This window comes from Cyprinodon variegatus, unplaced genomic scaffold, assembly GCF_000732505.1.
Source record: "Cyprinodon variegatus isolate N-32 unplaced genomic scaffold, C_variegatus-1.0 Scaffold1015, whole genome shotgun sequence".
Lineage (NCBI taxonomy): Eukaryota > Metazoa > Chordata > Actinopteri > Cyprinodontiformes > Cyprinodontidae > Cyprinodon > Cyprinodon variegatus.
The window spans coordinates 172,572-185,629 of NW_015151468.1; the positions used below are offsets into that span (position 1 = coordinate 172,572).

The 13,058-nt window shown below is 39.0% G+C and overlaps 1 protein-coding gene across 3 annotated transcripts in view; it reads left to right on the plus strand.

The window, feature by feature from the left end:
- Positions 1–4,272: 4,272 nt before the first annotated feature.
- runx1t1 (runt-related transcription factor 1; translocated to, 1 (cyclin D-related)) overlaps positions 4,273–13,058 on the plus strand; it is a 72,674-nt gene continuing 63,888 nt past the window's right edge. For 2 of the 3 annotated variants that reach the window (XM_015399465.1, XM_015399466.1), the window contains exon 1: positions 4,275–4,744. In XM_015399465.1, the coding sequence (XP_015254951.1) occupies positions 4,717–4,744 (28 nt within the window). In that variant the 5' untranslated portion in view covers positions 4,275–4,716. Of the gene's footprint in view, positions 4,745–13,058 lie in introns of all 3 variants that reach the window. The other variant, XM_015399467.1, reaches the window with a different exon arrangement.

Sequence of the window (13,058 nt, forward strand, 5' to 3'; positions counted from 1 at the left end):
TATATATATATATATATATATATATATATATATATATATAAATCTGGCCACAGTGGAAGAGTGGAAACACTTACATTTAGTTTCAATTGGAAAATTATGTATTATTCCCAAAGGGAAATTAAATGTTGCAGTCACTCATGAGCAGTGTTTGAACAAGATGTTGTTGGTGTTGCTGTTGGTAGGACACTCCGGGGGTAAGTCATCCAACGTGGAGTTTTTTCTTGCTTTCTCATGGTTGGCTTATACAGGGGAGGTTTGTGATTGGTAGCAAACCATTGCCTGTTTAAGAAAATGCATTTGTGTTTTGAGGCATGTCAGGGGAGTCTCAAAAATCCACACACAAATGCAATGAAGTTTAAAGACCACAGGTGCTTTTTTTTTACTTAATTTATAACTGTTCATGGACCAGAAATACTTTGTTGAATCTTGTTATGTGCATGTGTGGATCTTGTTCTGTGTGTGTGTGGATCTTGTGTGCTTGCAGGAATCGTTCTATGCATGTGTGGATCTTGTCCTGTGTCTGTGTGAATTTTTTTGTGCTTGAGGGGATAATTCTGTGCATGTGTGGATCTTGTCCTGTGTCTGTGTGGATTTTGTTGTGCTTGAGGGAATCATTCTGTGCATGTGTGGATCTTGTTCTTTTGTGTGGGGATCTTGTGTGCTTGCAGGAATCATTCTATGCATGTGTGGATCTTGTGTGCTTGCAGGAATCATTCTGTGCATGTGTGGATCTTGTCCTGTGTCTGTGTGGATTTTGTTGTGCTTGAGGGAATCATTCTGTGCATGTGTGGATCTTGTCCTGTGCGTGTATATATACACGTATGTGTATTTGTGAAAACTGAGACCGATCTAGCTCCATACAAAGGTGCTCAACATGCAGCCTGAATTACGGTAGAATTTAAGATTCAAGTTGACTATTTTCATGTACATAGCAAGCTGAACGATTGCTATAGTACGCAATGAAATTCTAACAATATTTTTACTCGCCTTCTTAAAATGATATAAAAGAGAATTATGCAGAGAAAATTAACAAATAAAAAGAATCACACAACAAATATGCATTTTTTTAATTGTGAACACTGCACGAATAAATGAAAATATTTGTGCCAACAATAAATACCTCGATGAATAAGTTGTTGCATCTTTCATTGATGGTCAAAATCATATGCTGGAATGACCTTAGCTAGATTTCAACTCAAAATATCTAGCACACCTACACCCACTACTTTCCTTCAGAGCTGACCAGGCATAAGCTTTTATAAAAAGAGTCTATTTAAAAGCAACTTGGTGGAGATTTATTCAATATGACCTGCAACTGTAATTGCATTGAAGCTATTAAGTCATGGGAATGACTGTTGCGCATGCCAAAAACACTTAAATTCGAATCTCATTTTCCTATTGTTTCAGAAGTTTGCACTACTTTATAATAATCAGTTCTATAAAATCCACAGAAAACTCCTTAAAGTTTGTAGCTGTTATGGAACTAAATGAAGAAAAAGCTGAAAGGGGATTAATAATAACACTTTTGCAAGGCAGGGAATAGCACTGCCTTTGTTAGGAGTTGAAAAAAGGAGCTCGACATGAAAATGAAGTTACAGGTGGAGATTTAGAGACGATATCAATCAAAGCTGCCTTGTAATGTAACCTACCAGTTAAGCTTTTAAAGAATGACAAAGGAGGGATGAAGAAAAGAGAAACTTGAAATAGGAAAGGAAATGTACTATGACACAATTGCAAACAATTACCATTAATGGCATCATCTATCCCCTACAGAGAGAGTGCTGAGTAGACAGTGTGCCCCACATCAGTGAGCTGAAAACATGTTTTTAAATATTGTACACAAGGAAAAAGATATTTTTATATGGCCTTATAATCCAGAAAAAAAACTTTGTTCATTACTTAATATATTTTTGTTATGGTTCTATCTTTAGCCTAGAAGATGAGGTATATACTGCAATGTAATGGTCAAATAAAACAAGTACACTGAAAGGTTTGATGACATGTTGTGAACAGACAGTGGTGCATGACTTGTTCAGCCATGCAGTTCAAGAGAAGCGGTTGTTGTCACTGAGTTGTAAACGTAGCTTCTGCTCTGCGCTTTCACGGGCTCTGCAGGCGAGATGACTTCCAGATGGTCTAGGGAAAGTGTTTGCCATGGGTTACAGCAGGCCAGCCTGCCTGGGAGTTTTTCTGCACAGGCAAAGATGTGTGATGGTGTGTGTGTGTGTGTTGGGGGGGCGTTCTGGGGTAATCCAGACATGCAACATGCAGTCCAATATTTAATTTTTTCTCCACACACTCACACGGCGAGCCCAGACATTCGGCTGGTAAGGTTTTGGTCTATAACACCAGTGTTGTGCTTGCAAGTAGCCTACTTCTGAGGAGGATCCAAGGATCACTGAGGGTTCACATGAGTGGAGAGAGAGAGAGAGAAAGAGAGAGAGAGAGAGAGAGAGAGAGGAGAGAGAGAGAGAGAGAGAGAGAGAGAGAAACACCTTTGAATAATGTCTGGAGTGAAATACAACTTTTACCACTTGTAATAATTTTTTCCAAGAAATTAACATTTTAAATATAAGTCAAGAAAAAAGGTAAGTCTGTTTTTTGTCATGATTAACATAATAATTCCATGGCAAGCTAAACTGATGCTTTGTTACAATTACGAAATTACTAAAAAGACCCTGTATTATGAACAATCCACATTTTTTTATGTGTCCTGAAGCCTCTGTATGAGGTTCACAATTGAGAAAATACCTTTGCCTGCCTCCACCTCTTAGCTAATGTGTGCTCAAAATGCTCTGTTTGAAAAGCGTGCCCTTTATGATGTCATAAGGGGAAGTAAGCTATCCAGAGGGATCTGTAGCAGTCATCGGTCAAGCTACAGCCTTCATCTAATGTATTATTACACGCTCCTATGCTATCTAGGAACTCTGACTGGTTATCATGGTTGTGGGGACTCAGCTTTTGGAGGACAGGGGCATGAAAAACCAAAATAGCTCGTCCTTAAGAGTCCTCTATAGAGCCTTAATAAGGACATTTTTGGAAGAGGCTATCTAATCTAATTTTCCAGCACAAATGGCAAAAACATGCATGGGGTCCTCATTGTTAATATTTTCATTTATTATATTTTCATTTTAAAATGTAGCATAATACGGAACCTTTACTTTCTTATTGGTAATTTTTGAGCATTTATCAGAAAAGCAGCCAAGATGTCTAATGTAAGTATGGGGGAGCTGCAGAGATGTACAGCTCAGGTAGAACATCTGGTGAGAGAAATTAGTCATTCTTTCCACATATCTGTACTTTATTGAAGAGTTGCTAGAACCACAAGAAAGTGATTGTTGAAATAAAACCATAAGAAGTTGTGTTTGCATTTTGACACACAAAAACAAACAAACAATACAAGATACCAAAATTAAATTCTTTTAGTTACATACAAAAGTTTGGAGAAAACAATGACCAGTGTGCCTAAAAGCCAAAAGATACAACTGTAAATAATGATGGTGGCAGCAACATGCTGTGGAAATATTCTTCAGAATAGAGACAGGGCAGTTGATCATAATTTATGTGAAAATGGAGGGGACTTTTTTTTTTGGTAAAGAAAAACTCAAGAATTCCCATGGAGAATCGGGAAAAAAGTCTCAGTCTTGTGAAAAGCTGACAGTGGCATATCTGACAGTGACTTTTATTATGTTGTTCTCACCTAAATGTATTGGATGAGGCATCAAAATAGCTTAATGGTTTCAAAATATATCGGAAAAATGTGTATTGAGTGTACAACTATATTATCACCCTGCAAAAATGTTCTAAAAATGAGCCAACATTTCTTACATTAAGCGTATTTACCCTTAATTTGAGCAGGTAAATAAGATTATTTCCCAACGGAATCAGTATTTTCTCTCTTAAAATGTTGAAATAAGACAGTGCAATTGTATTTTTCCCCCTTATTTTAGATTTCAATTGTCTTGCTCCATTGGCAAAGTGTCTCACCTTCTCAATTCAAGAGAAAAATGCACTTATTTTAACAAAAATTGACCTTTTTTTATTTTTTACAATGCTGGACACATTGCCTTGAATCAACTCAAAATGATATCCCTTAGATTAGAAAAGAGCTTCAGGTTTAATTCACATGACAAACACCTTGACTTGCTGTGACCCAGCTTTTTTTTTCCAACCTGTTTTAGGACAAACAGAAGCAGGCTGCTGTCCTCTCTCCTCCTCCTTCTCCTCCTCAGCAGCTCCTCAGTCCCACCCCTCTCCACCTGGCTCTGCTGCGCACCGCCGACTGGAGGCAGAGCGCCGCTACTCCTCTCCCCTACGCTGAGGTAGACGCAGTTTCCAACAAACCTGAGTTCATCTCTCATCCGCAAAGCATCTAGACCTACTTTTGGTTGAATTCCAGAATATAGAAGCTTATTGGAATTTGAAAGAAAGTGGGAAGAAAACAGAACAGAGAAAGAAAGCAGCCTTCAGCATCCTCCCCTCGCATCTCGGCTCCTTCATTCCTCCCCGGTGTTTGTCTCCTAGAATCCAGGAGCGCTTCTTTATTTTCTGCCTTTTTCTGGGACTTTCAATCCCTTTTCTTAGCCGCTGGAAGGAACCCGAGGAAGATCCCGAGAGCTGGCCGGACGTTTCAGTTTTCATCTTCCCGATACAGGCGGCGGATCCCCGCACCATAAAGACTGGAAATTATTAATCCCGCACACACCGCAGTACCGCATGGTGGGAATTTCTGCCTCCTTTCAGTGTAAGTAAGCGCTCCTTTTAGGATGTTGACAGAACAACTGCAAATAAACACAAACTATGTATGGAAATATTTAGTTAATTATTTTCTATTTCTGGTGCATTCATTGAGCTTTCTGGTCCTGATTAATGAAAACAAATAGGTGTTTTGCTGTGTAGCTGACACATGCATGCGAACAAAGAGTTTCTGCTCACTTGATACATTTTATTTTGTCTCCATAAAATTGATTTCGGCCAGAAGGCTGCAGCGATTAAGCATAACTCTAGATTACAGATTATTTTTAATTGTGCCCTCTGCTTTCATGTGTTTTTCTTTGCAGCAGGCATTTTCGACATTCAACTGAGGCGTTATTATTTTTATATAATGTTTTTAAACACCATCTAGTTTTGTGGATGTTTTGGTAGAAAAGAAGAAAACGGATGATATATTTTTACTGCTTTCTTTATGATTAATATCTAGAAACTTATTTCTTTCCTTGTTTTTCTTGGAGCGCATCTTCTCCAATAAACCCTTATGAAGTTTTTCTTCTCACCTTCATAAAGCTTTGTCATTCATAACAGGAATTATTTTTATTCACGTCTCTTTCTCTACCTTCCCTTTAACCAAATTGTCAAGTCTTGAAATTAAAGGCTGGGCTTTATTTATTTATTTTTCCTCCAGTCGGAATCTTTTTTTGCTTCGGCTGGGAAAAGCGCAGAAATGCGGGTTTACAGGGCGTGAAGCTGCTCTGGCTCAACCTGCTGCAGATACAGCAGACTGTTCTCACGGCTCAGACTAGAGAGGGAGGAAATATCTGCTAAGGAACCACACCAGTGGTTTTTTTTTTTTTTTTTATGTGGGACCAGAAGTCTCCATAGCATTTAAACGCATCTTTATTGTCCAATGGAGTTACAGATATTTTTATTTTTACTGACCTGAATTAAACAAATGATATTCTGCTGCTTATATCCAGCACACTTGATACTCAGTTTTTTATAAGATGCTTCCTGATGCACTTTAGAAAAGTATTGAATTTTATTTAAGCATTTTTCTATGTCTGGACAAGAAAAAATAAATATGGANATCCATCCATCCATCCATCCATCCATCCATCCATCCATCCATCCATCCATCCATCCATCCATCCATCCATCCATCCATCCATTTTGTCTACACTCAATAACCTTGAGGAGCAAGCTGTCGTTTACTGTGTGTTGGGTACTTATAGACATGTTGCCAGCTCCCTCTGGGCAACGCAATGACCCCTCATGCCTAGGGTTAATTTTGAGTAATTTTGACTTATGGTTATGGGTTTTTTTATGAGAGGGATCCATATAAAATGTGTTCATACATTGAGAGAACATGCAAACTCCTGTTTTAGAATAATCAAAATGAGTATTTGTAGAAATTCTGGACCACAATTGGCTGTGACATGAGAGAAGGGGCTGGTGCCTATATTGCGCAGTTGTGTTTGCTTACAGATAGGGAAAAAGAGAGCAAAACATCAGAGAAATAAGCTGCGAATGAAAGGCAAACAGAGATGATGTGGAGAATAAATGAGAAGTGCTGTGATCGCACGTGTGAAAGCGAGTGTGTTTACACCCGGAAGGCTTGCATTAAAGCCATGCTGCTCTGTGGTCCATCCTCTGCAGCATCTTCTAGGGGCCATCTGCCCAGCCACCAGCCTGCCTCACACCTGTTCTCCCCCCACACACACACACACACTTTTTCCTCCCTCCTCCTCCAACTCCGAGGCTACAGGGTCAAACGCATCAGACCACTGCTCACACACATGAAAAAAAAAAGAAAGAGCGATGGAGGCCATTTTATTCTCGCCTTCGCACACACAGCCAGAGAGCCACACTCATATGCAGAAAAAGACTGTGGCGTCGCCTGCACTCTCACTCAATCTGCTGTGCAGATGACTCCCCAACCCCCGACATCCCCCCCACCCCCCCGCCCCTTGATAATTCACGTTCCCTCCTCCTTCCTTTATTTGTTTGCCGCTTTCTGATGTTAACCACAGCTAATAGATTTCTAGCGGTTTGTGTTGAATCCAAACAAAGCTTTCAGATCACACCAGCAGACATGAATTACTATTATTCCAAAATGGAAATAAAATGCACACATATTTCCCCCTCCAGCACTGAAGTCGCACTGAAGCTCCAGCTCTGTAATGTAATTACAAAGCGCCTCTTTTAAGTGTGACACACAGACGCTTGGACGTGGTCCAGGTTTGCTGCATGGTGAATAAGGGATGTTGACTCAGTCGATCCTCAAGCTTGTGAGCTTTTCTCCATCAGCTGGGATTGCATCACACGTTCTCCTTCTGGTTGTGCGATTGTCTTTTGTTTTAGGATTTGTTTCTATATTCGAGGATGCAGACTCACAAAGTCCTTCCTTTGTTAAAATACTCGTAAGTGCAACAGCAAATTAGTGTCCTTTAATCCGGTTGCTTGTTTGTCTTCTGCTTCACTATTTCTGGAATTGGTATGCCTGTCTTGCAGGATAGCAAAGGCATATCTTAAAAACCTCAAAATTTTATTTTGAATTTTAGAATCAAACTAAGCTAAAGTATTAAAGCAGACAAAGCTTCAACGACTTGAGTTATAGAAGTGCTGTCAGTGGGCCATATGTCACCTGCTGAACTGGCCACTAAAACCACTGTTATCTGCACTCCTTCAAGATGTATAGATCTGTTATTATTCAGAGCCGTCTGTTACCAAGTCCCAGAGTGAATTATAGATGTAATCACAGCGCACGCTCCCATACACACCCCTTCCCATTGTAGATCAATAAGCCGATTGATGGTTATCAGCGAGAGGGCAGTTCTCCTCTCTGCTTATTGAATTTCATCAGCCGTGAAAGCAGTGGTATAAAAAAGGAGTTGCAGGTAAGAATGCGTATATGTGTGTCTGAAAGCAGCATTTGTGAAGTGTGTGAGAGAACGTTGAAGTCTTTGTTCCATTGTAGCTCTAAGGTGGCCGTTTACTGTGGGGTTTTTTTGCGTTCAGTATGAACAGCAAGCACTACCAACTTGTGTTATTGACCTTATTCAGGTTTTAACTCCAGATTATGTTGGACTTTTATGGAAAAGAAGCTAAAAGACAGAGGAGGCAGCGACTGAAGATATCAAAGAACTATTGTTTTCTGTCGTTTTATTGTTTTTAGCTGCAGATAGCCATATTTGTCAAACCTGATTTCTCTTTTGCAATTAAAATATAAGGTATGGGGGCAAAGATCTTAATATTTCTTCAAAGGTAAATCAATAATTTATATAAGGAGTAGAGGTGAAATCACATTGGGTAAGAGAGATGATTGAAAAGAGAAAATGTTTTTTTATGATTTTAAACCTAAATAAAAGACAAGTTGTCATTCATGTCTTATATTTGCATTTAGTGGAGTTATTAACATTGTTAAAACAGCAGTCTCCTTCTATTTTTCCTAAATAGTGTAAACCTTAACCGTGAGATTTCCAAAATACGGTCAGCTTCTCCAGATTAAAGGGTCGAAAGGCGGAGAGTTTCTTAGCCTTCCTGTTATCATTTCACATTTGGGAGGTGTCGTTTTCTGGACAGAGCTGGTGATTGATTACAATCAAGTTTAAACTTATTAAAATGTTTTTCTTGTTTTTGATAGAAATATTTCAACTTATAAAGCTAATACAGTTTTTAATTTAAAAGTCACACATATAGTCGCTAGAATTCCCCCAAAATAATCGTTTACGGGGTGTGAGGTTGTCTTTATTTCTTTATTGTAGGTGGAGTAAAGAGTGTAGACATGTGGGGCGTAAAACAGCTGAGGTTTTTAAAGGATAGGTTAAACATATTGTTTTAAACATAAACTTGCACAGGATTTCATGAAAGCCAAAAAGGAAAACAAAAAAGGCAAGTTTCCTGAAATGTGTCCATCTCCATCTGTTTTAAATTTTACTCTTTTTCACTGTCTTGCAGGCAGAGAAAACAAACTTATATCTCGTTTTACTTAACTTTCAGTGTTGGTGCGATTATTTGTTCAAAAATATTGGCATTTCTATGTAACCTCAATAGGGGCACTAGTGCTCTATTTAAGGCATGGTTTATGACTGCACATTCGGCACATCCTGACTTTCGGCACCATGAATTTAGGAAAATTTGTCCTGTTCAAGTGACACCTTTTACTTGTGATTGTTGGCAAAATATAAGCATCTACTGACATCTTATGATTTTGCCCATAAATATCACTATGATTAACTGATTTTGAAAATCTGGAAAGAAATGATTGTGACTACTACTTCTACATATTGTGTCGTGTTTCAAGCTTGCAGTCTTTTGCTGTACACACTCCTCCTAGAGCCGGCCAATAAAATAGGTACAGGGGAAAAAGCTGCATGAGTATAAAAGCTGTAGAGTTGTCCACTTTCACGCGGAGTATGTGAGCGTCAAACATAACTGAGCCATAACCCCTGTTGGTCTGAAGGCCCTATAACAACTGCTTAGTTTGCTAATAATTTAGGCCGGCCACCTCTTTTATTTTAAGCTCCGAAACTACCTGTATATAGGTAGTGACTAAATACACAGTAATTGATGTGTGGAGGAGTATATAAGCATGAATATAATCTCACATTTACTCTACAGCCTGGCCACTGAATGTTGACTGGAGGTGAGGTGCTAATTAACTTTACTTTCTCCCACTGTATCCCCCCCCCATACACACACACACACACACAGACATGCACACACACATCCTGAATCTCTCTCTTAGCCTCCTTCGCACAATGTCTGTCCCTTAGCTCACTTGCACTCTCAACCACTGTTTATTTTCCTGCCTCCATCTGGAATTGGCTGATATTGTAATCGCCCTAATGCACATTGCCTTTCACACTAACACACATTCACACACATACACCCGCCCATACAATGTGCCATCCTGACAAGCCCCTTTTCTCTTTCCAGGAGATAAGCCACTGAATGTGATTGTGTTTGTGTGTGATTTAAGTACACACTTAGGTGTGTATGCAATATGTCTCTGGAATACAAAGAGACACATAGACACACGAGTGTGTCCCTCCCCACACTCTGCCAAAGGTGATGATATTGAATTGGAGCTTCATAGCGATGTGAAGCAGTGATAATGCGGCCAAGTGAAGATGTTACCCGTTATCTCTAGGCTGCTCAATATTCCCCTGTCATATGATTTACGTTTAAAGATTAGCCATGGGTAAATGGTAGGGGATCCAGGGGTGGTAGCGCAGGGGAAAAGTGTCTTTTTGCATTATTTGAAAGAGATTTGTTTGAAAAGAAAAAGATGTTAGAACTTAGGGAAGTAAATTGCCCTACTGCATTCTGTAATGGCTTTTGTTTTCTGATTCAGCAGACGTTTAAGAGCCCAGACAGAGGGTGAAGGCTCACACAAATGCCAACGATGCACAGATAGCTCTGATTGATGGGAAGCCTGAGTGAGCTGTGAAACTGGGCGATTAAGAACCCTTTTTTATTTAAGTTGTTCATAGGGGAACAATTGTTATACAATGGACAGGGTTGCCTTGATATCACTCCATAAAACACGACTTCATAAGATCTCTTTGTTCTCTCCGTTTGTGAGCTTGTGTGAGAATTGGAAGAGTGGTTACTGTCAGCGAGCTGTTGAACAAAGGGAGAGAAAAACACTGAAAAGGAAGAAAGGGGAGATTAGAAAGGTTTGAACACACTAATTTAGGCTCATTTTACTATAATAGAGATTTTCAAACAAGGTTTGTGGTTATTAAAATTGGCTGATTTTCAGCTTAATCAACCCTTAATGCCAAATGTCTGAAACTCAGTACAAGAGATGCATCGATCCAATTCTCAGATCGGATATTGACTAATTACCTGTATTGGGAGTCGGATGAACAATGCTGATCAACCATTCCAATCCAGTCATTTCTGTTTTTATTGATATCATGCACAGCGATACATTTACAGTGATCTAATGACTTTAATTTCATGGTTGCAACGCAAGTTACGTCATTGCTCAGAGCACACATGGCAGTTAGTGACGTTTTATACCTACATTAATTTGTTACCTTTTTTAACAATGTTTTTATCATGCATGATGCCTTCCTTTACACAGCAAGGTCTATGGTTAATTTATTTAACAGTAGGATCTGGTTGGTATCAGAAACCAATACGCTGTGCCGATGTATTGGCATCAGATAGGATTGGGAAGGAAAAGTGGATTGATGCATCTCTACTCAGAATGCCAATCTTTTGTTGCAACGGTCAATACATCATTCTAAGTGAAACCTGTTTGGACTAACACTCTTCAGAATGGAAGATGCTATCAAGAAAAGAAAAAATATTTATTTTCACTTTTAAGTTGTGTTGAAACACTGTCTACACTTCACTAAGTATGCAAAGGTCTAGGAGAGAGCAATAGTGTTAGAGGATAACAGGAAGGTTTACATATTAAGACTGAAATTAGCATTTTTCAGTCTTAAGCTCTCAACCACTGTTTGTTATGAAACATTCCCAATGCAGAATTGTTGAAAGGTTTTTTGAAATCTCAAAATTAAGCTACATTACTTAAAGAGTCACTGCTGTTTTACTAATGTTAGCTATGCTAACCACACTGAACTCTATTATGGCATTATTAAGATGTCAACTCTTGCTCTTAATCTCAAGAAAGCTTAATCTGGAACGAATGACTGATCCCTGCATCTCTACAGCTGATAGTCTATCCATTTAGCTGCTCATACGCATAATATTCACATTATCATTCCCTTTTTGTCTTTGATCAAATATGTCGTACAGTTGCTTCCCACTATTTGCTGTTTGTTTTGCAGCTCAGATTTCTCTTATTAATTTTGACATACACGCACAGATAAATGGTAAGCTTTATGAAAAGGGCAGCTTTCCTAGCCAGCCTGGTAAAAAGAAGTGTAATTAAGACCAGAAGACAGGGAGAGAGAGAAAGAGAGAAGTGTGGATCAATAGATGCAGACAGTGGAGGCTCTGTTTTTATCCCTCCAAGTATTGACATGTTCAGTCAATTATGTCGAGAGAGAAGAAGAAGGATGTGAGCGGCTTTGCATTCACAAATCTGTGCCTGCATCTGCAGCAAGTAGTGTAGTTTACATTTTTCAGCTTTAACAAACACATTCGAATCCAGATCAGACTGCTAAACCTTTCATCCAACCTCAGCAGACATTATTAAATCCTTGTTTTCTCTTCTTGCCAGTTAAAATCACACCACTATAGCCACTATAATGCAGCCCCGTTTTGTGCCTGCATTTGACTTGCATGATGGGTGTTGTCGCAAGAGAGAGGGCTTCCAGCTGTTGTCACTTAGTGTCACAGACAAACCAGGGGCTGGGACAATGGAACGATGGTCGCCAGCTCCATCTGATTGTCTTGTTGTCAAACCGACAGCAGGTGCCTTGAACGATAAACGGCGAGCGTCAATTATGTCAAGGAAGAGCCATTTTGGAAATTGGCTCTAAGATAAAGAGGGAGCACGGAAAAAGAGGACAGTGGGGGTGAAATAAAGATATGAAAAGAGCTGCTCTATTTTCTCAAAATGGGGCCAAGTAACAGCCCCATTTTGGTTAACTTATAGCGTGTGCTGTCCTCTCACAGACCCTGCTATTCCCATCCACCCTTCACCAGTCTGAATCATTACCATCCACCCTACTAAGTATTTGTTCGCTGGCACTCAGTGTAGTCTGAAAATGCTGCAAAATTACAGTCCATTTTACTCACAACAAAATTGATGTTTAAAGGCATTTTCACTGTGGAAACAACAACAGTCTATGCTATTGGTTTATTTATTTATTTTTTCCTGCTTTTTTGCCTCATAGTATGAAAAAAGACCAAAATTGTTTTATTAAGATTCAAAAGATGTTGAAATTCAACTTGACAAGAGATAAGGTGGTAAGCTGTTGTTTTGTATTGATGAATCAATACATGTCTTAAGAGCTGCCTCTGAGCCGATGTGTGGATTTGTGCATGTGAAAAAGACACCCAGGCCATCTATTTACTGGTCTCTCTGTCAGTCTGCAATATATCTGCATATAGCTTTATATATTGATATGTAGAAAAATATATGATATATAACCTAACGTATACTTTGGTAGGGTAGAATCTGTAGCATTATCTGATATATCTTCATAACCCCAGCTGCTCTTATAGGCACCCTTTAATCAAAGCATCTGTTCCTTCTCTCAGTGGAATTTTAAACATATGGACATGTCTTTCACAGTAGATCCACTTTCATAGGAAGCATGTAGGTATTTGTTAACATACAGTGCCTTACAAATACACCTAGTATTGGTTCTGGTACATATCTTATGTTTAAGCTGCAAACTTGTATCTATATGATA